A 17,291-nucleotide genomic window follows, 5' to 3' on the forward strand; every position below is an offset into this window, starting at 1 on the left:
GTTAAGGCATTATGTTATGCATCCAACTAGGTCAGCGCAGTACGTTATGGCTTTTGCTGCAGCCTGCTCAGATTGGGGATAGGGATAAGGTAATCAAGGAAGATAGTTTGTGAGTTACGTTGAAACTGAAGTTGAGTCGGATAATGATAAATAGATGTCTCTTGGTCTAAAATGATACAGATGGGGGTCAGGTTTCAGAAGAATGTGTTTGCCCTGAATTTGTGCCTTTCTCCAACCTGTTTTTCGAACAATTTATTTTCTCTTTCAGTTGGACAATCCAAGGGAATAAAAGTGGAACAGACACCAGAAATACAAAGTATACCAAACAAACAAACACATGTTTCCGTTCCATATTAATATTTCGTCTCTCCAATTTAAACCAGAGTACTCTAAAAGTATTATATTTAAAATAGAACTTTGATTCTATGCATTGACGCACACTGCTTTATATCTATGTTGCTATCAAATATCTGTTGATAGTTGTCACACTATTTGCGTTTGACGTTTTGACATATCTTTCACTAAAGTCTGTTGTTATATCTGAAAGGACAATTTGTCTTAAACATCATAGTTCGTAAAAATGACATTTGTTTTTGTCTTTTTCAGAATAAATGATCAGCTGGACACGATAGTCTCCTGATGTGATGTCCTTGGACGTGTCCTTGTAAACTGACGTAATAAACATCTTGATGACACAAAACTGAAAAAGCTTTCTGTCGTTGTTATAGGGACACTGCAATGCTCCCAGAATATAATAATAAGACAGACGCTAATATCGGATATAATGTTTGATAACTATTTCATGTGTTGTATGTTTAATGTATACTATGCCAAAAAGGTAGAAGATAGTTGGAATCATCAAAACCTATCTTCTGCTCGATCCATATGGTAATGGCAAATGGAAATAATATAATAATATCCGACTGGGAGTAGGTGATAAGATGTAATGGGTGCTAATGGTTAGGGTGATCAGATGGTGACGCACTAATTTGTATTTTGTAGCAAACGCCATGATCATTAATATCGGTTAAACCACCTCTGTTGGCCGGACATGCTTCTGTGAAGTCGACCAATGTCAACTTGGCTCATGTTGTTCCACCCATCAGTGAGAGGTGCGCAGAGTTCATTGAGAGTGGTGGATGAATTTAGACGTCGGACCGTTTCAGTAGGGCAGTGGCGTAACATGGATGCTTTGCAATGTGCAATGTGAGCATGTGCATTATCATCTTGAAAAATGAAACGTTGCTCGACATGTAAATGCCACTTGTCTGCTGCAATTATATTGTCCCGATAGTATTGGCCTGTGACTCTGCCCTTGACAACATGGAGTGCAGTTCGGCCAGTCACTGTGATACCACCCCATACCATTATGGACCCACCCCTAGACCGATCATGCTGTATGACGTTAACGTCCTTAAAAAGCCCAATAGGAGGTTTCCAAGCTCAATTCCTTTGGTTATGGAAGTCGAGGGTAAACCTCGATTCCTCAGAAAAATGACATTAGCTTGAAACCGATTATTACAGTGATGACGCGTCTGATTCAAATGGTGAGCAGTAAGTTGTAAGATGACACGTGGACGTCATGCACGCAAATGCCATCTGTGCAGACGATTTCGCACCGTCTGGGCATGTACTCATATTGCCTGTTGCAACCGGTCCCTTATCTTACCGATTTCTCGATGCCATCGTTCTGACTCATCTGTCCTGAGCTGGAGCCGTTGCCCTTTAGCGTCCAGAGCCCCGATCATCGGCGTTATGTGTTTGTTGGTATCGGGCCCACGATCTGCTTATGACAAATGGAGAAACATGCAGCATTTGGGCAACAACATTCTGACACGAGCCCATATCTATGGCACGTTAACGTTCAGCACTTGGCAAACGTCGCATGATCAATACAATTGCTTAATTAATGATAAAATGTGCCTATTGAAGTGTCTTCGAGCGTTAGGTTTCAAGAATATAATATGCGACTGCTCACAACCGATTCTGAGTGACAATGGTAACTCGGGCATACAACCCCTTGCCCCTTGCTTGAAGAGCTTGATTTCTTCTGACATTGTCCTGCTGCCACATGAATCATTTACTTTCATTGCCTGACATTTGTGTATTTTCCTGTCGTTCCACCTCAAAACGGAATATGCCCCACATTCTTTTCATTGTAAACATATGCAGCACATTTTCGTTTGCGAACACAAAACTTGTGTTTCTGTCATGTCAAGAGCACATACCACAATAAGGGTATAAACGTCTATTTCATCCCGAATAGGTAATCTAATTTGTTCATTGTCTTATAAAGTGTCTGCACAATGATGTCATGCACAAGGCCTTGTTTATGAATTTATGGCTCTGTAAAAGTCATAAAAACCAAGCCGTTCATGCCAAGTTTGAATTAGCATTATCTTGAAGTCTTGAAGTATGAAGTCTGAATGCTATCATGAACTTAACGTCAATATCTTGGCAAAGTAATAAAGTCACACAGATGTGCTCCTTCGATCATGGGTGTCATAAAATGAGAACGGAGTAATAATGAAACCGTCGTAAAAGGTTAACAGGTTTGTTATTCACAGCTTGTGGTACGAAGAGTTGCCAATTAAGGATCAGATAACACCACCAGCACTAACAAGGATCACTTATTGCATTTCTTATCGTTAATAATCAATATGTAATTTGCCTTTGTTGTCCTCAATGTGTCCTATCCATGAATTCTTGTTTGCTCTTCGTCATCACAGTGATTGGTCAAGGTATCGAGACACACAAACAGTAAATCAGTAACACACCTTTTTGTAAATCGACACACAAATAGTACATCGATAACACCCTTTGTTGTAACTTGACACACATACAATACATCGGTAACACCCTTTTTTTTAACTTGACACACATACAGTACATCGTTAACATCCTTTGTTGTAACTTGACACACATACAGTACATCAGAAACACCCTTTGTTGTAACTTGACACACATACAGTACATCGGTAACACCCTTTGTTGTAACTTGACACACATACAGTACATCGGTAACACCCTTTGTTGTAACTTGACACACATACAGTACATCAGTAAAACACCTTTTTGTAAATCGACACACAAATACTACATCGATGACACCCTTTGTTGTAACTTGACACACATACAGTACATCGGTAACACCCTTTGTTTTAACTTGACACACATACAGTACATCGTTAACATCCTTTGTTGTAACTTGACACACATACAGTACATCAGTAACACCCTTTGTTGTAACTTGACACACATACAGTAAATCGGTAACACCCTTTGTTGTAACTTGACACACATACAGTACATCGGTAACACCCTTTGTTGTAACTTGACACACATACAGTACATCAGTAACACACCTTTTTGTAAATCGACACACAGATACTACATCGATAACACCCTTTGTTGTAACTTGACACACATACAGTACATCGGTAACATCCTTTGTTATAACTTGACACACATACAGTACATCGTTAACATCCTTTGTTGTAACTTGACACACATACAGTACATCAGTAACACCCTTTGTTGTAACTTGACACACATACAGTAAATCGGTAACACCCTTTGTTGTAACTTGACACACATACAGTACATCAGTAACACACCTTTTTGTAAATCGACACACAAATACTACATCGATAACACCCTTTGTTGTAACTTGACACACACACAGTACATCAGTAACACCCTTTGTTGTAACTTGACACACATACAGTACATCGGTAACACCCTTTGTTGTAACTTGACACACATACAGTACATCGGTAACACCCTTTGTTGTTACTTGACACACATACAGTACATCAGCAACACACCTTTTTTGTAAATCGACACACAAATACTACATCGATAACACCCTTTGTTGTAACTTGACACACATACAGTACATCGGTAACATCCTTTGTTTTAACTTGACACACATACAGTACATCGTTAACATCCTTTGTTGTAACTTGACACACATACAGTACATCAGTAACACCCTTTGTTTGTAACTTGACACACATACAGTACATCGGTAACACCCTTTGTTGTAACTTGACACACATACAGTACATCAGTAACACACCTTTTTGTAAATCGACACACAAATACTATATAAATAACACCCTTTGTTGTAACTTGACACACATACAGTACATCGGTAACACCCTTTGTTTTAACTTGACACACATACAGTACATCGTTAACATCCTTTGTTGTAACTTGACACAAATACAGTACATCAGTAACACCCTTTGTTGTAACTTGACACACATACAGTACATCGGTAACACCCTTTGTTGTAACTTGACACACATACAGTACATCGGTAACACCCTTTATTGTAACTTGACACACATACAGTACATCAGTAACACCCTTTGTTGTAACTTGACACAAATACAGTACATCGTTAACATCCTTTGTTGTAACTTGACACACATACAGTACATCAGTTACACCCTTTGTTGTAACTTGACATACATACAGTACATCGGTAACACCCTTTTTTGTAACTTGACACACATACAGTACATCGTTAACATCCTTTGTTATAACTTGACACATATACAGTACATCGGTAACATCCTTTGTTGTAACTTGACACACATACAGTACAAGGGTAACACCCTTTGTTGTAATTTGACACACATACAGTACATCGGTAACATCCTTTGTTGTAACTTGACACACATACAGTACATCGGTAACATCCTTTGTTGCAACTTGACACATATACAGTATATCGTTAACATCCTTTGTTATAACTTGACACATATACACTACATCGGTAATACCCTTTGTTGTAACTTGACACACATACAGTGCATCGGTAACATCCTTTGTTGTAACTTGACACACATACAGTACAACGGTAACACCCTTTGTTGTAACTTGACACACACATACAGTACATCGGTAACATCCTTTGTTGTAACTTGACACAGATACAGTACAAGGGTAACACCCTTTGTTGTAATTTGACACACATACAGTACAAGTGTAACACCCTTTGTTGTAATTTGACACACATACAGTACATCGGTAACATCCTTTGTTGTAACTTGACACACATACAGTACAAGGGTAACACCCTTTGTTGTAATTTGACATACATACAGTACATCGGTAACATCCTTTGTTGTAACTTGACACACATACAGTACATCGGTAACATCCTTTGTTGCAACTTGACACATATACAGTATATCGTTAACATCCTTTGTTATAACTTGACACATATACACTACATCGGTAATACCCTTTGTTGTAACTTGACACACATACAGTGCATCGGTAACATCCTTTGTTGTAACTTGACACACATACAGTACAACGGTAACACCCTTTGTTGTAACTTGACACACACATACAGTACATCGGTAACATCCTTTGTTGTAACTTGACATACATACAGTACATCGGTAACACCCTTTGTTGTAATTTGACACACATACAGTACAAGGGTAACACCCTTTGTTGTAATTTGACACACATACAGTACATCGGTAACATCCTTTGTTGTAACTTGACACACATACAGTGCAAGGGTAACACCCTTTGTTGTAATTTGACATACATACAGTACATCGGTAACATCCTTTGTTGTAACTTGACACACATACAGTACATCGGTAACATCCTTTGTTGCAACTTGACACATATACAGTATATCGTTAACATCCTTTGTTATAACTTGACACACATACAGTACATCGGTAACACCCTTCGTTGTTACTTGACATACATACAGCACATCAGTAACACCCTTTGTTGTAACTTGACGAACATATAGTACAACGGTAACACCCTTTGTTGTAACTTGACACACATACAGTACATCAGTAACAACCTTTGTTGTAACTTGACGAACATATAGTACAACGGTAACACCCTTTGTTGTAACTTGACACACATACAGCACATCAGTAACAACCTTTGTTGTAACTTGACAAACATATAGTACAACAATAACACCCTTTGTTATAACTTGACACACATACAGTACATCGGTAACAACCTTTGTTGTAACTTGACGACCATATAGTACAACGGTAACACCCTTTGTTATAACTTGACACACATACAGTACATCGGTAACACCCTTTGTTGTAACTTGACACACATACAGTACATTAGTAACACAGGTTAATGCTTAGTAAGTGCATAGAGGTGGTAAAACAGTAACAATATAATGACGAAGCCAACGAGATTAACAGGAAAGGATTTATATGTGAATAGTGATAAGGTCTCTAGTTCTTGTTTATGACTTACGTATGCCGCGTATGACACTGTAATCCTGAACCACAAACAACTTCAGGCGAAAAGGACTTCACCAACGTACTCTCATTTCGTCCATGGACAGGAGTTGTCTGGCAGAATGTGACGCTAATGGTGGACACACGAGACATTGAGATCGCACGATCTTGCCCTGTTACTTGTTAGTCATGAAGTGTTCAGATGTGCAGTAAATGAATGTTACTTCACACATCCAAGATCGGAACAGAAGTTAAGCGAGAAACGTGAGATATTTAAACATTATAGATGGTTTGGAACGCTAGTGTTTGGAGAACCTTTACATTTATAGTCTTTCATATAATATTTTGCCAAGTAGCTTAGTTCGCCCTTAGATAAAATTATTGCACAGTTTTTAGTCCCATACCATATTGTGACTCAAAAACATGAAACAAGCGTCACGTGTGATATTAGGATTCACATTGGTCTCAGATTTTTATTCAGTTTCTTCTCTAAGAAACCACCACCGGTGGTACATGAGCCTTTACAGCTATATATATCAAAATACAAAAAGATGTCAACATGACGAGAGACAGAGTCAACGGCTGTTTCTATTTAAGTGTCTCAAACAACCAATAGGAGGTGACAAAATGGATCGAGGGGCCAGTTTCGGTGGCTTGATTTGTACAGCGACGGCGTGGATCGGTGCTCACAATATCAGTCACATGATTCTCTGGTCACTTATTTAAAATCCGTCCAAAAGATCAAATATTATTGAGTGCCGTGTTAAACATCAAGGGTATGCATAGTGTATTCCCTATGACTGACTTACATTCAGCAATTGTATGCATGAACTGAGGAACAGAGGAAACTATTCCTCTCAGTTGATTTGACCATATGTTTAAGTTTCTTAAAGGTAGGGATATTATATATAAATATGTAATATTTGTACTGGGGCGTAATCGAGTCTGGTCCAGACAATCCAGTGATTGACATCATGAGTATCGATCTAAGAAATTGGGTTACGATGACATGCATCAACCATGTCAGCGAGCCTGACCACTCGATCACGTTAGTCGCCTCTTACGACAAGCATAGTCGGATTTTACGGCAAGTATGGGCTGCTGAAGACATACATTTTTCTACCCCGGATCTTCACTATCATAACCATCAATCACAATTGTTACAATGTTCGAATGAGATACTCGTGAATTGGAATTAAAATTACAGTGATGGGTTGTGTTTGAACACATTTATGACATAGTCTCTAGGAAAAACCATCTTATCCAAATAGTGATGCATTTTGCAGTATAACATTTAACATATAAAGGCCGTTTTAAATATGGGAAGTGAACAGAGCATGTGATACACATGTATAGTTGACCTAAAATGTTTATTCATTACATATACACACTCCTTGTCCAAGGAAGGAAATGAAAAGTGGGATTACGTTTCATCTTCCAAATATGTTCCTGATAGCTGTTAAAGTCAGCAGAAGATTGTGTCAGACTAACGCAGCGTGTGTTCATAAGAACGACCGACGACATTTTTTTATGTCTATGACATACTTTTTGAAAATGTTATTTTGGAGAACGGTGGACATGTTGTACTGATCCATATGTCTCTCATACATTATTCTAAAACGATTCGCACAATAAGTGTCGCAAGGCTTATCAAGGTACATTTCCACTGGACGGATTATAATTATCACTTGGTCATGTTGATGCCTTGGATGTTCATACCAATAATCACCGCAATATCAACAACACCGACTTTCTAGTTGTTATGCTATAGGAGATACTAAACTGATGACCTGATGGCTTTGAAAGGTGTCCCACATTGGATCTTTTCAGGCTTGCCTGGGAAGATGAAAGTGGACTGTTTGGTTGCAGTTTCAATATCTGGCCTCTCATTCAGTGAAAGGTTATTTAGATATTTAATTCGTAACCTGCTTCCGGCAGCTGTTACCCGGTAAAGGGGCATCAACCCACAATCTGCAGACAGCTAGGCAGGATTAATGAATTCTATCCCTTTCCATATTCAATAAAATTGACGATCGTACGATTCCAACGATATCATGAGCATGTGTTTATAAAGCACTATCAAATAGTGATGATGCTAGATGTTCATGAAAAGGTGAGCGTATCCTGCCCCACCAGTGACACCCGTTGCAAGCACCTAAAAAGGCGAGTCATTTGATCATGGATGTGATGTTTGCTTGATAAAACCCCATACATAGAGTGATCCTGCCTACAGGTTTTTCTGTCAGGCAATGAAAGGGTTAGGTTTTATCAAATTTCCCTATACTTAGTTTTCTCGCATGATATCTGTACGTGATATATGATTTATCATTTGCGTTATGTGTAAACACCAAGAGTCAACAATGTGCACAATATTTTCATTTTCTAAGTCTGTTGGCATGACGCTGTCCGAGCAGAGAGAGAGAGAGAGAGAGAGAGAGAGAGATTCTTTATCCATTGGTAGAATGGAAAGCATTATATACTGGTATATGACCCTTGATATGAGCATATTTACAGTAATTGCATGTATATGATAACAACTTGTTGGCACTCAGCCTGCTGTTGTTTCACTTCTGTTATGTAACTCTTACTAATTATTGACTAGTTGATGCATTCAGTATTGTACGAAAGTGTGATCGAAGTTCGTCATGGTGTAATGTGTGGCCCACTCAAACACTCGAAACAGATTACATCATGAGCTGATGTACTTTATGTGTGTCAAGTCACAACAAAGGGTTTTACTGATGTACTTTATGTGTGTCAAGTCACAACAAAGGGTGTTACTGATGTACTTTATGTGTGTCAAGTTACAATAAAGGGTGTTACTGATGTACTTTATGTGTGTCAAGTCACAACAAAGGGTGTTACTGATGTACTTTATGTGTGTCAAGTTACAACAAAGGGTGTTACTGATGTACTTTATGTGTGTCAAGTTATAACAAAGGGTTTTACTGATGTACTTTATGTGTGTCAAGTTACAACAAAGGGTTTTACTGATGTACTGTATGCGTGTCAAGTTACAACAAAGGATTTTACTGATGTACTGTATGCGTGTCAAGTTACAACAAAGGATTTTACTGATGTACGGTATTCGTGTCAAGTTACAACAAATGGTTTTACTGATGTACTTTATGTGTGTCAATTTACAAAAAAGGGTTTTACCGATGTACTGTATGTGTGTCAAGTTACAACAAGAGTCATCAGAAAGATGACATATCCCCCCGGGAGCTGTCTGTAAAGTAACCCTTTCCATAAAAAAATGTAAAAAATAACAATTCGTAAAAGAAAATTATCAAAAGGCACCACTTCAGTATGTGCCTGATAGCTTTGCGAAGTTTCGATCAAATACACTGAATGGTTTTGGAATTCTGCCCGGAAACGAACCCCATCCCCAATTGAGTCTATGTCCAACTTCATTCCATAAAAATGTAAACATTAAAAAAATCCCAAAATATCAAAAGACACCACTTCACTACGTGCCTGGTAGAATTGCCAAGTTTCGATCAAATACACCGAATGGTTTTGGAATTCTGCCCCGGAAACGAACCCCATGCCCAATTGAGTCTATGTCCAACTTCATTCCATAAAAAAAATAAAAAAATAAAAATTAGAAAAATCCCAAAATATCAAAAGGCACCACTTCAGTATGTGCCTGATAGATTTGCCAAGTTTCGATCAAATACACTGAATGGTTTTGGAATTCTGCTCCGGAAAAGGAAATGATTACGGACGGACAGACGGAGAGACAGACAGACGGACAGACGGACGGACGGACGGACAGACAGACTGGCTGATCGCTCTATCCCCCCGCATTATATGATTATATGCCGGGGGGATAACAAAGGCTTTTTACCGATGTACTGTTTGTATGTCGAGCGTGTCAATTATTTGTGAAAAGTATTTCCACAGTCTTGACATGACAGAAAAGTGCTTTGTCCACAAAAGAAAATGTGCTGCACATGTATACAATGCACAAAAGGTGGGGCATATTTTGTTTTGTGGTGAAGCGACAGAAAAATACACAAATGCCAGGCAATTAAAGTAAGTGATTTATGCGAAGCTCCAAACAATATTGTGACAGTACGTGCAAGGGGTTGTATGCCCGAGTTACCATTGTCACTCAGAATCGGTTGTGAGCAGACGCATATTGTTTTCTTGAAACCTAATGCTCGAAGACACTTTATTTAGCACATTTAATCATTAATTAAGCAATTGCATTGTTCGTGCGACGTTTGCAACGTGCTGATTGTTAACGTGGCATAGCTATGGGCTCTTGTGGCTGTCAGAATGTTGTTGCCCAAACGATGCATGTTTCTCCATCTGTCCTAAGCAGATCGTGGGCCCGATACCAACAAACACATAACGCCGATGGTCGGGGCTCTGGACGCCCAAGGGCAACGGCCCCAGCTCAGGACAGGTGAGTCAGAACAATGGCATCGAGAAATCGGTAAGATAAGGGACCGGTTACAACAGGCAATATGAGTACATGCTCAGATAGTGCGAAATTGTCTGCATTTATGGCACTTGCGTGCATGACGTCCACGTGTCACCTAATAACTTTCTGCACATCATTTGAATAAGAGACGTCATTATTCTAGGGAAGGTAATCGCTGCAGTAATCGGTTTTAGGTAATGGCATGTTTCTGACGAATCGAGGTTCACTCTAGACTTCCATAACCTAAGGAATTGAGCTTGGAGACTTCCTAATGAGTTTTTCATGGACGGTGACGTCAAACTGCATGATCGGTCCGGGGTAGGGTCGGTATCACAGTGACTGGCCGAACTGCACTCCATATTGGCCATGCAAGAGTCACAGGTCAAAAACATTCGGGACAATATCATTGCAGCACTCAGGAGCCATTTGCACGTCGACCTGCGTTTCATTTTTCAAGATGGTAATGCACATGCTCACGTTGCACATTGCAAAACATCCATGGAGTGCCACTGCCAGCACTGTCCTAACCTTTCCCCAACAGAGGACGTCCGACGTCTAAATTCACCCATCAGTATTATTGAAACGGTGCTGCTCTCACTGATGGGTGGAACAACACGAGCCCAGCTGACATTGATCGACTTCACAGAAGCATGAAGAATTCGTGCATGTCTGGCCAACAGAGGTGGTTTAACTGATATCAGTGATCATGACGTTGGCTACAAAATGCAAATTAGTGCGTCACCATCTCATCATCCTTACCATAAACACTCATTACATCTTATCATCTACTCCCAATCGGATATGATTATATCATTTCCCCCGCCGTGATATTGCTGGAATATTGCTAAAAGTGGCGTAAAACCAAACTCAGTCACACTATATCATTTCCATTTCCTATTACCATATAGATCAATCAGAAGATATGTTTGATCATTCCTACTGTCTTCTTGGTATGGTATACATTAAACATACAAGACATGAAATATTTGTGAAAATTGTATCTGATGTTAACTTCTGTTTTATTCTTATGTTCCGAGAGCATTGCAATGTCTATATAACAAAGACAGAAAGCTTTTTCATTTTTTTGTCATCTAGATGTTTACTACGTCAGTTTACAAGGACACGTCCAAGGTCTTCACATCAGGAGACTATCGTGTCCATCTGATCACTTTTCCTGAAAAAGATAAAACAAATAACATCTTCAAGTACCATGATGTGTAAGACAAATTTTCCTCTCAGATATAACGACAGAGTTTATTGGAAGATATGTTAAAACGCCTCGCAAATATAGTGTGACAACTATCAAAAGACATTTGATGGAAACAAAGAGATAGACCAGTGTGCGTCAATTCATGGAATTACAGATCTATTTAGATATAATACTATTAACGAAATATGAGTACAGAACGGAAATATGTGTTTGTTTGGTTGGTTTACTTTGTATTTCTGGTGTCTGTTCCACGTTTATTCCCTTGGACTTTCCAACTGAAAGATAAAGTAAATTGTTCGAATAAAAGGTTGGAGAAAGGCAGAACTATTTTTAGCATGACAAATGTCAGACCTCACAAATTCAGGGCAAACACATTCTTCTGAAACCTGACACCCATCTGTATCATTTTAGACCACGAGAAATCTATTTATCATTATCCGACTCAACTTCAGTTTCAACCTAACTCACAAACTATCTTCCTTTATTAACTTATTTCCATCCCTAGTGTTAGCAGACTGTGCTTGTAGACCTTTGCGGCTTGGATTTGGCCGAAATATGTTCGAATTGGTACCTTGTTTTGTTTTGTCACTCTGCACTTCTCAACGTTATCGCAGGACAGGAGGACTGTCATCAACGTCTGAACATTGCCCTGACGTCTCATAGATTAGGGTTAGAGTAGCGTCCCTATGACGAAGGGCAGTTACTCTGGCGGACAGAACGATTGATTGCCGCGAAACGCAAGTAAAAACAATTGTTGTTTTGCGTATGTGTTGTTTCGCTACTGTATAAGAAACTGGTTTCTGTTGGAACTATTTTGGCTACTATTACTGTCCGACTGACACATCACTTACCCTGTGACGTAATAAATATTATTGCGCTCATTCCAGGAAAACTTGCAATGTTTCGGTAATGTTTGTGAGAGATGGAAAGAGATTGTCAAGCACATAATAATTGAAGAATGACATTATATGCTAAAGAGGTTATCACGCTTGTGTATTTATGGATGGTAAATATCCTGTATTGGGAATAAACACCATGTATTTAGCTCGCCAAGGCTCACTAAATACAATGATATTTCCTAATACAGGATATTTACCATCCCAAAACACACCTGCGTGATAACCTCTATATATTTCCAGTGCACCTCAGTGATTATGGTTTCAGTGAAAGGTGGAGAGATACAAATCAGGAATGGTTCCTGTTTTTCTGTCACTACATACGTTGGATCTCAATGATCTGCTTGAAGAAAGGTTCTTCATATCCATTTGCTTTTAGGTCCCCAGGTGCTGAAAGAAAATAATGAAGAAGTCTTTAAATGTTCTGGTAAAATTCTACTAAACGTACAGTATGTATATAAGTATACAAAAATGAGTTAAATATTGAGTGAGGCACGTTTTATTAACGTGTGCATTTTGTTGTAATATATTTAAGAAATCTTCCACCATGATATATAATGTTTTAAAAGTATGGTTAGAAAGGACAAAGCTATATCTGTAATCACATGATACATCATTTTTCCTTTCAAAATATATTGATATGTACGGATGTCTGATTAATGCTTGGGATGGGCATTTTAAAATGTTACTATCTCCAGAAACATTACCTACTGGCATGGACGAAATTAAAACAACAACAATTAATTCACATGTTTGGAAGTGTCACAGGCCTACAGTTCGTGTAAAGAGACAGTGTACATATATAATCTCATTATATAACATAGATTTTATTTATATTGTAACCTATGAATGTTTATTGAATGAATCTGTTTTCATTTGAACCAAATTGTTTAAAATGTAATTTCAAATAACAAATGTTTTCTTCATATAAGTATGTTATATGTTAGTAGTTATGTAAGTACTGGAGCTAGTCTAATTGTTGTTGTTTTCATACTGCTCAAGTAATCTAGCTTGAGACAGAAACAGGCTAAAACAGAAACGAGACAATTAAAAGACTTTACTAAAATATTTACAAAATAGCAATAAAATCAACTCGGCCACATATATCCGAGAATCAAACAAGCAGCATTGACATCTGTAGCCTAGATAAAACACACTGCTTGTAATAATGTCTTTTTCAAGTTACTTTACACCAGCAGCAAATATGTTACGCCCATTTCCTGAGGTTCAAAGAAAGTATGTTTGAAACATCAAATATGTTGCGTTTCTTTGATCGGGTAATAAGGGGAATAAAGCACTTACCCTCGAGTTTTTATGAGATTTAATACCCTCATCATTGGGATAAAATCTCGGGACTGACGCCTCACGGTTTTATCCCTTGGATTCAGATTGTAAAGTTCATAAACAACCCTGACGATTTTTTTATTCTACACAAATACAATTCGTTGACAGTTAGAACAAAGAAAGTTTAATATCAACTTGTGCATCACGATATGTTACTAAATCAACTAAATACTAGCATATATCAACAAAATCGCTCAATTAAAGTAATATAGCTTGCCAAGAAAATATACTTTTCTGAATTTCTATTTACATTTGAAAACCATGTGTGAAACTTTATACATAGTCCGTTATCAGTCTGATTTATAAAAATAACGTTTTTTTTTCATGGGATAATCATAATTGAACAAAATCGCTTTCTTTTGTACCAAACATCTAAGAGTTACATTGTACAGGTGTTTTTACCCAAGGCTATTTAAGATGTGTACGATCAAATATAGAATGAGTTTATACTATTCTTGAATACCTTCTGAAAACCTGCGATCGATGTTAGAAATTGCCTACTCATCTGATGGAAATAAATTCCTCAGAAAATAAACTAAAAAATGAACAGTGTGACTGAATGTTTGTTTTACACAAATGTTCATTAGAAAATAGCTGATCATTAAACATATATCTTCATATGACTTCAAGGCCCGATTCGTATCCTCATGGATTTGATGGGCAGGAGCTGGCAGGCACACTCGATACTGACTGTAAATAGCCGTGGCCTTGGACTACTGACAGGTCATATCAACATCAGAGACAACTGTTAACTGTTGTCATATCTGAACACCCAGCTGCTTTCATTTCATCCTCAGAATGAATCCCTTAGACGTCACAAAAAGTGCATTTGCGTTTCTGTTAAGCTGTGTATGTGATTGACATGTACCTAGCACCACCGCCATAACACTTGCCATACGTACTCCTGGTAAGGTAAAGGCAAATATACATAGTCTCTTTTGAAAATTTGTTTTTTCATTGTCCTTTTTTAAGGATGCATGTAGTCATGTTTCTTTTCTCTTATGAAATTTACTTTGACCAATTCTCGATGAAAAAAATGGAATATTCTTTTAAATTTTAATCCCATTTCGTAAAGTTTACATCTTTGCATTTACAAAATTGAATTCACCTTTTAAGAATGTTTCAGTATTTAACATATACATACTTTTGTCTTCCTGTGTTTCCTCCAAATCTTCAAAACATGGTTTCTCGAAATCTGAAAGAAAGTCCTGATAATTAATTAGTGTCTCAGTTAAACATTAATTACGGAAAATGAATTTCATATTGTGTTAGTTTGCGACATAATATGAAAGTCATTTCTTATAAATTCGTATTTTGAAGTTTAAGGGATACAATTTTACTATGACAATTTACGCTAGCTGTAGAAGTTACATTGGAATGAAGTGACCCAGTTGCGTGTATATATTTCACACTGACGCAAAGCAAAGTAGTTCCAGTTCATAAATACTACTTATTATTAATCAATGGGACTTAATTGTATCATTTTAACATCAGAAATAACTTCTTTTAACATATATGAGTTGTTAGAGTTTTTTTCCGATTCAATAACTATACATTACAAAGAAACAATGTTGTGCTTGTTCAACTGCAAGAAAAACACTTCGCTCAAACAAATGCCTATTGACAGCCTTCTGCTAGTTTTTTTCACATTGGATGTGATATTTTATATTGAATACGTCATCTATAACAGGAAAAATGTTTTTATTCATGATAAAGCTTTATTAATGTGCCATATCATGCATATATATATATATATATATATATATATATATATATATATATATATATATATATATTTATATACCTTTGAAATGAACATAAAAATAAATGATTGCAAAATGCATATTTGGAACTGAAAACAATGGAATATTGACAGGTCATATCTACATCAGCGACTAGTCTTAACTGGTGTCATATCTGAACACTCAGCTGCTGCTTTCATTTTGTGCATTGAATGAATCCCTAAGATGTCACAAAAAGTGCATTTGAGTTTCTTTTAAGGGGAGTATGGGATTGAAGTGTACGTAGCACCACCGCGATACCAAGGGTCATATGCACTCCCGGACAGGCGAATATACACAGTCTCTTTTGAAAATTAGGTGTTTTTATCGTCCTTGATATATCATACATGAAGCCATGTTTCTTTTCTTTTATGAAATCTACATTTACAAATTATCAATGAACTTTCATAACAAAAACATGAATATTCTTAGAAGCTTTAATATTTTTGTAAATGTTTCGTCTTTGCATTTTGAAATTGAATTTGCCTTTAAGAATGTTTTAGTGTTTAACATATACGCACGATTGTCACCTGGTGATTCATCCAAATCTCCATATTCTGGTCCTTCCATAACTGAAAGACAGTCATGATAATTAAACAGTGTCTCAGCTGAAAATTAATTAAGAACAAGGAATTTCATATTGTGTTAGTTTGCGACATGATATGAAAGTAATTTCTTATAAATCCGTATTTTGAAGTTTAAGGGATACAATTTTACTGTGACAATTTTCGCTAGATTTACCAGTTACATTGAAATGAAGTGACCCAGTTGCTTGTTTATTCTTCACACTGATGCAAAGCAAAGTAGTTCCAGTTCATAAACACTACTTATTACTAACTATCGGACTTAATTGTATCAATTTAACATCAGAAACAACTTCTTTTAATATATATGAGTTGTTAGAGTTATTTTGGATTCAATAACTATACATTACAAAGAAACAATGTTGTGCTTGTTCAGCTGCGAGAAAAACACACCGCTCTAACAAATGCCTATTGACAGCCTTCTGCTTGGATTTTTCACATTGGACATGATATTAGTTATTGAATATGTCATATATAACAGGAAACATGTTTTTCTTCTTGATAAAGCTATATTAATGTGCCAGGTCATGCATATATATATATATATATATATATATATATATATATATATATATATATATACAATGTCTTTGAAATGAATGTAAAATATATGTGATTGCAAAATGCATATTTGGAACTGAACACAATGGAATATTGACAGGTCAAGTCTACATCAGCGACTAGTCTTAACTGGTGTCATATCTGAACACTTAGCTGCTGCTTTCATTTTGTCCATTGAATGAATCCCTAAGATGTCACAAAAAGTGCATTTGCGTTTCTTTTAAGGGGA

At 37.1% G+C, this 17,291-nt stretch overlaps 2 protein-coding genes across 10 annotated transcripts in view; one reads left to right on the plus strand and one right to left on the minus strand.

The window, feature by feature from the left end:
• LOC124124600 overlaps nt 1–706 on the plus strand; it is a 30,239-nt gene extending 29,533 nt beyond the window's left edge. For all 3 annotated transcript variants that reach the window (XM_046487814.2, XM_046487815.2, XM_048401874.1), the window contains 2 exons: nt 269–316; nt 607–706. In XM_046487814.2, the coding sequence (XP_046343770.2) occupies nt 269–316; nt 607–611 (53 nt within the window). In that variant the 3' untranslated portion in view covers nt 612–706. The remainder of the gene's footprint in view (nt 1–268; nt 317–606) is intronic.
• Nucleotides 707–11,724: 11,018 nt separating this feature from the next.
• LOC124113530 overlaps nt 11,725–17,291 on the minus strand; it is a 38,530-nt gene continuing 32,963 nt past the window's right edge. For 4 of the 7 annotated variants that reach the window (XM_048401879.1, XM_048401881.1, XM_048401878.1 and 1 more), the window contains 5 exons: nt 16,439–16,489; nt 15,281–15,331; nt 13,117–13,182; nt 12,124–12,171; nt 11,725–11,860 (listed from right to left, as the gene is read on the minus strand). In XM_048401879.1, the coding sequence (XP_048257836.1) occupies nt 11,835–11,860; nt 12,124–12,171; nt 13,117–13,182; nt 15,281–15,331; nt 16,439–16,489 (242 nt within the window). In that variant the 3' untranslated portion in view covers nt 11,725–11,834. The remainder of the gene's footprint in view (nt 11,861–12,123; nt 12,172–13,116; nt 13,183–15,280; nt 15,332–16,438; nt 16,490–17,291) is intronic. The other 3 variants (XM_048401882.1, XM_048401880.1, XM_048401883.1) reach the window with 3 other exon arrangements.

This window comes from Haliotis rufescens, unplaced genomic scaffold (assembly GCF_023055435.1).
Source record: "Haliotis rufescens isolate VD_foot unplaced genomic scaffold, xgHalRufe1.0.p SCAF_24, whole genome shotgun sequence".
NCBI lineage: Eukaryota > Metazoa > Mollusca > Gastropoda > Lepetellida > Haliotidae > Haliotis > Haliotis rufescens.